The sequence below is a fragment of the Ostrinia furnacalis genome, unplaced genomic scaffold (assembly GCF_004193835.3).
Source record: "Ostrinia furnacalis isolate ACB-3 unplaced genomic scaffold, ASM419383v2 OfSCF5186, whole genome shotgun sequence".
Lineage (NCBI taxonomy): Eukaryota > Metazoa > Arthropoda > Insecta > Lepidoptera > Crambidae > Ostrinia > Ostrinia furnacalis.
This window is the reverse complement of record NW_021135425.1, coordinates 514,801-526,148: the sequence shown is the minus strand read 5'-3', so window position 1 is coordinate 526,148 and position 11,348 is coordinate 514,801. Positions and strand designations below refer to the sequence as shown.

General features: G+C 38.3%; 2 protein-coding genes across 2 annotated transcripts in view; one reads left to right on the top strand and one right to left on the bottom strand.

The window, feature by feature from the left end:
* Positions 1-757: 757 nt before the first annotated feature.
* Positions 758-6,839, top strand: LOC114360831 (uncharacterized). Its single transcript, XM_028315652.1, has 7 exons — positions 758-819; positions 1,130-1,291; positions 1,467-1,699; positions 1,817-2,666; positions 3,191-3,417; positions 4,603-4,863; positions 5,562-6,839. The coding sequence occupies exons 1-7, from the start codon at positions 758-760 to the stop codon at positions 5,924-5,926; spliced, it is 2,160 nt and encodes a 719-aa protein (XP_028171453.1). The 3' UTR covers positions 5,927-6,839.
* A 1,332-nt stretch (positions 6,840-8,171) lies between these two features.
* LOC114360840 (zinc finger protein 608) overlaps positions 8,172-11,348 on the bottom strand; it is an 88,284-nt gene continuing 85,107 nt past the window's right edge. The window contains 1 exon segment of the mRNA XM_028315661.1: positions 8,172-10,684. Within this exon segment, the coding sequence (XP_028171462.1) occupies positions 10,623-10,684 (62 nt within the window). The 3' untranslated portion in view covers positions 8,172-10,622.

Below are 11,348 nucleotides of genomic sequence, written 5' to 3'. Positions count from 1 at the left end.
TAATACTTAACGATTGTTTAAAAACTAGATAAATACCTACCTACTCTGACATAAAATCACATATAACTTCAAGTCATAAAACTTAAAAGCAAGTGTTAGATAGCAGATAGGTATTAATTAGGTGAATTACCTACTGCGCCCTAACCGCCTTTATAAACCGGATGATCACTTTTTTTAGTAATTACTAGTTTGTCAAATGAATGCGTATTCCATGGATATTAAATTAAATTCTTATAAACTTATTTCTTGTTCAACATTTAACAGGTTTCCCTACACCTGCGCCAGGTGAAGAAAGGTGACTTTGTTGGCCTATTTCATTTCATGGAAAAGATGATTGGATTTAATAGGTGGAAAGTTGTTGGTTTTATTCGTTATTTTAATTATTAAAAAGTTATAATCAACGTATATAATAATCTTGAGACATAAATTCATAATCATAAAAAATATCAAATCCGTGTTTGAGTGGATTTTATAACAGGTTTTATCGAACATCCGCGTGAAACGGAACGCAACATTCCTAACAAACGTAAACAAAGATGCAAAATGTGACGTTAGTTCAAAAAATTCTAAAAAAAACAAACGAAAATGTGAGGAAATTAGCGATTTTCCTTTAAAAACGGTGTTTTTATTTATTAGTGGTGAATTTATTGATTGAATGTGTAAAAGTTATAAATAGAAGTGAAATCAAACGGGCCGTGCCCTACAGGAAATGATATCGCAACATAGCGAATCTGGGTGACTAATTTTGATCAAAATCATGGGCACAACGTATAGAGAATTGTTTAAATTGTACGATTTAATACAATGTGGAGATGTAAGGTATGTATTCACAGCTAATTAAATCATTAACAACTGCAAATAATGTAATAAATTGCAGTCGGGCCCCCTGCGGCGTTAAATTTTTGAGTTGTATTTTATTTCCATAAATTGATGTATAACGCTAGAATCATGCTAGAATATTGCACAAGATAGATCCATACAACGATAAAAACTAAATTATATTTACTTTTTACCATATCCAGGCCCATTAAACTGAAAAGTGAAAGTATTTGGCATCAAGTGCAATTATTACAACAGTTGTGCAATGTTTGTGTCTAATATTAATTTATCTACCTTTTATCCATTCCAGCTCTGTAGAAGCTTATCTCAAAGATATCCAGGTGTCCATAAACGGAGTGTTACCTTGCAAAGGTATCAGTGTTCTCCACTTGGCAGTAGGTATTGACCCATTGGAAAAGTCCAAGCAGTGCACGGAGTTACTTTTGAAGTATGGAGGAGATCCCAATTTGTGGTAAGATTATTATTTATTAAATCTATCTATTATTAATTACATAAGCCGTAGTGACCTATACGACTGACTGAAGGACATAAATGTAAACGATTACACCAAGGGTAGAGACTTAAAATTTGAAGATCTTGCCATCTAATATTGTCACTACTGACATTTTTTATCTTATTATCTACAGCAATGACGATGGAGTGACTCCAGTCCACATAGCGGCTATATGGGGCCGCGTGGACAACCTAAAGCTCCTGATTGGGTGCGGAGGTGACCCATCACGCTGTGATCTTGATGGACTCACAGCATTTGACTATGCTGTGCGAGAACAGCAATGGGAGGTATACGACTACCTCCACAATGTGGTGGACCAGGTTGATGACAGTTTTGGTTCCTCATGTGCATATACATTAGATTTAGGTAGGTACTTATTATTATTTAGCTTGTATTGTTATTTAGCTTATCATTCATAAAAAGACCTTGAATTAGTTTGTAATAATTTTCCTTGTTGATTAACGACTATGGTAAATTTTTCAGAAAAAGTGTTAGTGACAACAAACCAAATGGTTGCAGAATATGAACCAATCGAAAATAACAACTTGTATGATCGTACAATGCCCAGAAAATCAGAGATGGTACGGGACTGGTGTGAGAAAAACAGTCTTGTCATCAACAAACTTTACCCAACGATATTGGGTGATACGTACCTGTTAGAAAATGAATCTGTTCCTTGGAAAAGTTCAGATTTCACCAAAAACACCACTTGTGATCTCAGTAATAATAATAGAATGTCAATCCATCCTGAGTTGGATGAAACCAACAGTAGTTTTAAGACATGCTTGACGAAAAATGTACCTTACGAAGTAGAAATAAGTGGAGTTAAGAAGTTAGAATTAACTCTGGACCAAACCAATTGCCAGTGCAGCCAAAGTAATAGCAGTTCGGATTTAAAAGGCAGAGTAAGCATATACGAGAACTTCTCCTTGCCTGGGTCTCCCAACAGTATTATGCATAAGAATTACAACTCAAAAAGTAATTTGAGGTCCTGTAAGAAGAATTGTGTGTCTTCTTTATGTTCTGATATGAAACATATTTTGACGTTGGATAGTTCCCAGTCATTGCTGTCTAGTGACACATCCAAAGTTGACTTGGACAAGGCGTTGGTGGTTGTCCAGAATAAGAGTAATGAATTCTTACTGAGCAACATATCATCAGTGACAGACGTCAACGCTATGAATACAAGAAGGTCTTCCGCTAGCAGTGGAGTAAGCAGCAACTATTCCGGAGGCAGTATAGTGATAGGGAACATGCAAGAGGAATATAAGTACGAAGATAAAGATGAAAATGTGGTTTTGATCGAGAAAAGATTGCTGGTATCGTCAATTGTGTAAGTATAACTGTTTCTATCTTGAGAACTAACTTTCAGAACTTCTTCAAACACAATAAAAATGTTAATTTTATTATATCATACAAGAACCTATGACTAACTCAATAAAGCTGTAATTGTGATTAATATTATTTACAACAGAATAGATTAGATAGTGATGTTATAAGCAATTTTTTATCAAAACACTGATACTGTGTTGGTATACGTTGATATGAAACAAATTTAATATTTAGTGAAACGACCTCAACACTCAAATATTTAAATGTATAATTTATTGAATAGTTGAACCGATGGATATTGATGAGCCAATGGATTGGTGGTTTTTCTTTAATCAAATAAAAGAATCTGGAAATTTATAGACTCAACGGGACTAAGCAGTGAACTCTAAAGACAAGGGCTGCCACAATAGATCAAACCTGGTCGAGCTGGCGCAAATGAAGGCCCAAAACCAATAATAATAATTAATCAAATAATTTTTAGACAACTATTATGCTTATTGGCTAAAACATAATTTAACTACACAGGCTTCCAATAGAAGAGGGAACAGACTTGAACAGTCCGGACCAAACGATACAGTCCGTGGCCTCATCCCTCCCTTCATCGGTCCAGTATGACAACAACACACTCCGAGAGGAGCTGGTAAAGCGTGGCTTCAGGCCGGGACCTATACAGGACTCCACCAGAACATTGTACCTGAAGAAACTACAAGCTTTAAAGAAGAATCCCATTCTTCAGACGAACCAGGGTAAAAGTAAGTAAAAGTTCATTTATCTTTATTCATATCACTACGGATGAGTAACTGGTTTGATAATTTACTCTCTTACTTGCACCACGAGAGACAAGCGACCGAGACGCGATACAGCGACTGAGAAGCGATACCGCGACCGAGACGCGATACAGCGACTGAGAAGCGATACCGCGACCGTTACTTGTTTTTATTTATTATGTAGGTATATTGTTTATGCATCAATTTGGCATCAATGAGGGTTTTCGCGATTGAAAAATCCGCCAGATGGCAATACGTAGACGCGAGGTCCAAATGCTGCATGATTGGTTATTTTTGACGTGACATTGACAGATATGTCAAAATCCACCAATCACGCAGTATTTGGACCTCGCGTCTACGCATTGCCATCTGGCGGATTTTCCAATCGCGAAAACCCTCATTCGCGAGCAAGACAGAGACAGGAACTCAACGCCCGTATTCACAAACATTACTATAGCGCGTGGACGCACAGGGTGACACACGAACCAATTACAGAGCTCTATTCAACGCTGTGCGTTCGATTTTCTGCTTAACTTAAGAAGCAAGCATCGTTTGTGAATACGGGCGTAAGTAACGGTCACGGTTTCCCGAAAAGTAGCATACTTTGTGGTCTCCCGTTTCCATACCCGTTTCGGTCACTTGTCAGAAATTTCCTATTTTATTTAAAAACTCATTTCATAGAACCTTTTTTATTTACAAGTATCAATTTATGGCCATCAGGTTTGTCAATGTCCAAATTTTTGATGTCAATGTTGTTTATTTTGTAATTATTATTATTTACAAATTTTTACAATGGTGTTGAAAGAGTATAAATTAAAAAGTGAAATTTTAACAAAATCCCTTATAAATAAAGGTAAATTCTATAGACTAAATCGCGATGGATTGGATATGCCACCCTTTTCATTTATAAATGCGATCTTTGGACAAGAACCTGAACCATACAAATTGTATTGTTGTTTTTAAATGTAGGCTCAGGACTTCCCAAACTTTATCTTACAGTGTCTCCCTTGGGAATTCGCCATTAGAATTTTGCAACGTCAAAATCAAAGTGCGAAAGCCTCAGGGCTTCGCAAAGAACAGTTTGGGAAGCCCTGCTCTAGAAATTAAAAACAAGAACACCAGAATTTATATTTTATGCCAACCAAACCTAACTCAAAACCAATTCCGCAGCGTACAGCATAGAACTAGAAAAGTCTTTGCGTTCAGAGGATTGGACGAAAAACCTCTCTCCGTACATAGAAATAGAGAACAAAGTTCGCGGTGACTTCGCCAACCCGCTCCGCAAATGGCGCGAGGGCTCCGCTAAGACCTCGTTCACTTATTTGCTGCTCGACCCGAGAGTCACGGACAATCTGCCCGCTAAGGCGGCGGCGCAGTCACACCACGTTTCGTGGAGCACCTTCATAAACTCCATATTCTACGTCGGGAAAGGTAATTTTTTTTTATCTATCTATCTATCTATATAAATAAAAATGAATTGCTGTTCGTTAGTCTGATTAAAACTCGAGAACGGCTGGGCCGATTGAGCTGATTTTGGTTTTAAAATGTTTGTCGTAGTCCAGGGACCTACCCTGGTGAGCAAATACGCGCGCAATATTGTTTTTCTGCGACAGACAAAATTCCACGCGGGCGAAACCGCGGGCGGAAAGCTAGTTAATAATAAAAAGTTCAGCAGTCGACTTCCTGTGGCTGAAATGATGATGATGATGAATAATAAAAAGGTTTTGTCCTGAGGCTAGAGGTTTTATCAATTCTCAAAGAATCGATTCTCAGATGAGCTACGCTTAGTGTAAACCGACTGTGTATTTGATTGACCTTGCAGGCTTGAGTCCACTTGATTTTTCAAAAATAAATCAGTGACTAAGATAACTCTGGTGATCCTGTGTTAAAATTTAATATTAACAAACGACAACGCGTTTTTTGAGTCTACAAAAAAATTATATTTCACGGCACAAAATATGGTGGAACTTGAACGTTGTTAATTACGCTAAGGATAGTAGGTACACTCGTTTGCCGTCAGCCTTACAGTTTCCCTAACTTATGGTTGCAGCTAATCACAAATCTAATATGTCGCCAAATCCTAGATTCAATCACAAAAAAGACTACATAATCTATTTCTTCTATTCCAGGCAAACGTTCGCGGCCCTACTCCCATTTATACCAAGCTCTCACCCTCTGGAAACGGAACTTCACCTCGTCTCCCGACAAGAAAGTTCAGAAGATCCTCGACATCTGGTCCGACAAGGTTGGTGTCATCTGCCTTCACATCTTCCAAAACGTCATCCCAGCTGAGGCCTACACGTACGAAGCTTCCATGATAGATGTATTAGGACTTCAAAACTTGAAAAATTTAAAAAGCGGCACCTATTACGGCGTGGCTGCCTCCTTACCTCTGAAAGAAAGAAGAATGCTCGGCTTATACCTACTATACAAGGCCCTGCAAATATTCTTGAGCGAAGGGGAGAGGCAGTTGAGACCCGACGACATAGATTGATTTTGGAAATAATAAGTAATAACGATTGTAAATTGGTTGTGATACAAATGAAATAAAATTTCGCGGTATTAATTTTTCTCGATAGTAAATTAATTGTGGTTCGGCTAATAAGTAAATTATTTTAGATATAACATTTTTACTTGCATGTAGATAAAAGAACAATTTTTGTAATTTACTAGAGTAGAGATTCGGCTTTAAAATTTTGAAAAATATTTTGTATAAAAATGTATGTACTTAATAATGAATTTCGATCGAGATAATTCCCAACAACTACAATTTGATAAAAAATGATCTCTAAGTACAGTTCAATGTCATGACAAACAAGTTTCTTTACCAACAATAAAATGTAATAAACCAAAGTAAACATTTAACTTTTGATGAATTTAAGCTTTATATGCTCCATTTACCTGTGTTTATTAACTTTTTGTTTACATTACGTAACTTTATATTGCCAATAAGTTTTATCATTTAATTTCGTAATAAGTTATGCCGATATTGTGAAGATAATGGCATTTCTGCAACAGTATTGTGTTAATATTTAAGTAAAAATAAGTTCTGCAATTGTAATTAATTTATTTTACTTTAAGCTTTAATTTTTTTCACAAATTCTTTTGATGCGCGTAATTTTAATGTAAGTAAGTTACCATACTTGTTTGTACGCAATGTATGAAATTCTTTTACCTCCTAGTCAACCTCACAATTTACAAGCATAATCTGCACATGACAATAATGTAACCTTACTATTAAGGACTTTAAAATAAAACTCATTTTTTAAGAAATAATTTATCTTTATTATTCCTTTTTTAACGTCTCGAATTCTTTTCTAAGAAAAATCAAACTTGGCTTTAGTTACATCAAAAAAATACACAAATGTTCATATTATATATCGATACATTATAAATACAATGACCACGTGTCATACCAGTCGCCACTGGCATGGACACTAGTTAATGAAAGCGTATATCGCGATCGCGTTATCGCGTCACTTGCAACTCTACTCAGTACACGTGACCATGTTTAATTATTTAGCACTATATCAGCCTATCGATTCGATATTTTAGTTTTGATTTCGACACAAGCTATTTATTATCCATCCATAACTCTCACTCGCATTGGCATCGAGAGTTAAAAAAAAATGACAATTGGTTTTATAGACAATAGAAATCAATTGATACCGTGGCCTTCTGTGACCGCTTAAGGTTTGATAACGAATGATATTAGAGTTTATTACAGATCCTTATCCATTACTCTCGAGTTAAGTTCAAACTTAAGCTCTCTGCACACCGATGCTGCCAAACCGTAGGCAGTTGGCGACAAAAATATAAACGACAATCTTTCTAATCGTGTGTACAATTATCTATTTTAGATCGATTCTCATAAATCGTATTTACAAGACGGCATTATTCATATTTGGTTTGTTGTAGTGTAGTGGTTCGAAATTTGGTCGGCCGTTTGGTGTAGTGGTTCGAAACGGACTTCTATTCCGGAGGTTGCGGGTTCGATTCCCGCACAGTACAAACATTTGTGTGCATGAACATATTTGTTTGTATTGGACTGGGTGTTTTCTATGTATAATATGTATGTATTTACAAAAAAAAAGTATTTAAGTATGTTTATATCCGTTGTCTAGTACCCATAGTACAAGCTTTGCTTAGTTTGGGACTAGAAGCGCAGTGTAAAATGTCCAAGGATATTTATTTATTATTTATTATTTATATTGTATATTTGATCGCCTAAAATAAATCAACCTTCGTAATATTAGGCATAATCAGCGTCAAATAGTTTGTGAACCCCAAAGTGGCCAAAAAGTTGATAACACAACCTTATTCCAATAGTAATAAAGACGTGTTGCGAACTTCTTAGCTACTTTGGTTGGCATGAACTACGAATATTTATCGCTGACACTAAAGCCTGGTCCGTGAGCACGTAGAATCCCGTCCAATGACCCCAAGCTGCCCATCCTTGTCGCTCGCACGTAATTATGTTGCTGTCGCGCTCGCACACTCACTACGGACGCGCGTCGCACAGTCGCGACGCTTGGGGTCATTGGACGGGATTCTATGTGCTCACGGACCAGGCTTTACACATGGAAACATGTACTGAATAGACACTCGGATAAATCAATCGTTCAGTCAGTCTATGCGTCCGCAGCGCTTTGAGATCACGTGACTCCGCCGCGCATGCTCGGGGTTACACTCATACAATCGCTTTATTACTCTTCTAACACTTCTCATTGTTTTGTACCGCCGCACATTATGTCACTCGACTGTGGTATCTTTAGAGCCACAAGAATTCAATTTAAAATTACAATTTCTGAGACGATTTTCGACTCCATCGTGTTCTGCCGTATCGCACACAACTCGAAAAGATCTTAAAACTGCAATTAGTGAAAAAAATATTGAACTTTTAAAATTCACGTTATGTGAGAGCTGTGTGTGATACATCAGCGACGCCAGTGACCTAATGTGCTACAGTACTAACAGTTATGACATTTTATAATCACGGAAGAAGTTTCTAAAGGCAGACTTACACGGCACCAGCTTATGATGGAACAATATATCAATTCCATAATGAATTTCGGTCAATAGTACAGTTAAATGTTTATGAGTCGCATGACCATTCATCATTTAGATAGTTCTTTTTTGAGTATTAGAAACATCTTCCCTGATTACAATTTTGTACATTAGAGAAAGTATTTAAGTAGTTTTGTCTCGAAAGAACATTGCTGATAAAAATCAACTCACTGGCTTTTTTCAAAACGTTCTAATATTTAGGCCCGCTTATTAATACGAAATTTGTTAGTTAAGAATTAAGAAACAGGTACGTGCGTACTGACTAAAATGTCATGAAAATAATATCGTTATACACTACAATAATATTTGTATGTTTTCTAATGTGTTAATAAATGTTCATCTAATAGAAATGCAATCCATGACGCTTCGTTTCTCACTCTAACAATAAACCACATTGTGACACCTCATTTTCATCATCCACCATGAGAAGTAAATGCAAACACAATAACTACTAAACATTCAAATCAACCGTTTGGAAGACTGTATCGAACAATATACCGCGTAATATTATCAACAACTAGGCGGTACAAAACTGAGCTGGACCCGAAGGCATTCGGTGGAAACCACAAACCATAGATAACTAGGGAAGCGCGATTTGCAACCACCACAAAATTACTTCTTTGTGGTCTGTACTTTTCTGTTTGTCTATTGCTCGGTATTTGTGGCTACTACCAGATACCCAGACCCGAACTGGGAGACTAAATGCATTATACATAAAAGTGTAAACAGTAACATAGAATTAACTAGATCGGGTTTTGATTAACCTTTATATAGCACATGGCCACCGGCCACCGGATAGCTAAATGCTATGCTTGTACTTTTTACGGGCAAAAACTTATCGTCCTTTAAGTTAGTACACTCGACTCTGGGATCCAGAATCAATATCTGACTAGTATAAAGGCATAATTATGGTGGTCATCCCGATTTAATTGATTCTAATATTGTGGTGACCAGGAAAATTTTAAACATCATAGTAAAATGTTACCACACAAGATTCTCACCACTGATACAGTGAAAGGGTTAAAGCATGAAAATAGCAGCTGGGAATGGGTCGAGTACGATGTGCCTAATGTGACACGTGCCTCAGTGGCGGACCGTGTGTGGAACGCATACGCACAGTATAAGAAAGTAGAGAAACACTAATCCCTTGTATGTGAGAATACGGACTATGAGATTTAATATATCATTAAAAGCCAGACATACACGCACAGCAATGCCCACACACTCCACGACTCTATAGGATGCTCTCTACGGTTTATATTATAATAAGTCATTCATCACTATAATCGAGACAGAGTATGATTTGTGCACGCTACGACTCATGTAATGATCACATTGACGCCTTTAAACTTACGCTAGTACTCGCTTAATATTAATTAATCTTAGCTTTAAAATCTAGGTACGCTTGCTTTCTTTGTGGAATGCAGTATTCATAAATAAAGATCTTACTAGGCTGTATTCGCATGATATTAAATTTAGTGGGGGCTTCAAACTTCAGTACAATGCCCAGATGGAGAATCAGAGAATTCGATGTTTATATTACATTAAATCCTTACGGAGCGCTAACGACGTAAAGTAATTTACACATAACACTAATATTTACAAATCTAGTTTGTGCTTCACTAGTGAACATATAAAACAAAACATACACGGGCGAGCGCCAAGAGTCCCGCGCTCGGCCCGGGAACGCCCGGGAATCCGGGAACACCGACAACACAACATCCAGGTAGGAGTCCGCACACAACACTCGTCTAAAGAATTCAGGTAACTATCCGTTCACATTCTAAACATTCAAAGCGCACATCACATACACATTCGTGGGTTACGCGAGATCACAGTGTTTAAATTATGGCTACTGGCATAGATTAGTTCGATAGGAGAAAACGGCACTTTTGAGTTCGCACTAAGTTCACAGTCACATCCGAGTGGGGTCAGGGCCGGGGCGCTTGGGAAGCGCTGTGGATGCCGGCATCGGGCGCGGCAGGGCGCGGGCCGGCTTCAGGGCGCCAGAGCCGGCGTCAGGGCACAGGGCCGGCTTCAGGGCGCCAGGGCCGGCTTCAGGGCGCCAGGGCCGGCTTCAGGGCGCCAGGGCGCGGGCGGGGTCCTCAGGGCGCCGGGCGCGCTCACTTGGGCGGCGTGGGGAAGGAGTTGACGACCGCCTGGGTGCTGGCCAGCACGGCAGCCGCTGCAACACACAATCGCCATTACTTCGGCGCCCTACACCGGCTGCGGCGAGCGCTTGTCCGAGTGCTATCGGGCGCCTGCAACCAAGGACACGTCACTCATTAGCGCCTCTCGCGTTGCACTGGAGAACAAAACGGGTATACGTTAATGGACATTCTCCTTGAGTAATGGACTGCACTTAATGAATGCAAACCACCCAAGACATCGACAACTTTAATGAGACAATTCTTTCAATGAGATAAATATTTCATGTATGCGTGTTTGTCTTGTTGGTTGTCCTAATAAATAAAATAAAAATAAATACAAGTTGTAACAATCAGGTAAGGGGGAACGTCATCAATTCAGTTAGGCAATTAGTCACTATATAATTATTAGTTCTTTGGTTAGATACGGTATTAGTAAAATTATTACCCTCGCTTGACTGTGATTTTCTAGGGTCAGCATAAACGCCATGGCCCATGGCCTATATGCCTAGGCACCCTTTGATGCAGAAAGCTTCACACAGGATAAATAACTGTTCATATCTCATTTATTTTGTGAATTTTAAAATTGTAGGTTGAGTAGTCGCCCGGCAAACGGAAGGTCGTGGGTTCGTCGAGTCTCGCCTTAGGTAGTTCGTTTTTTTCAAGTTATTTATTTAAAACTAGCTGACCCGGCGAACTTTG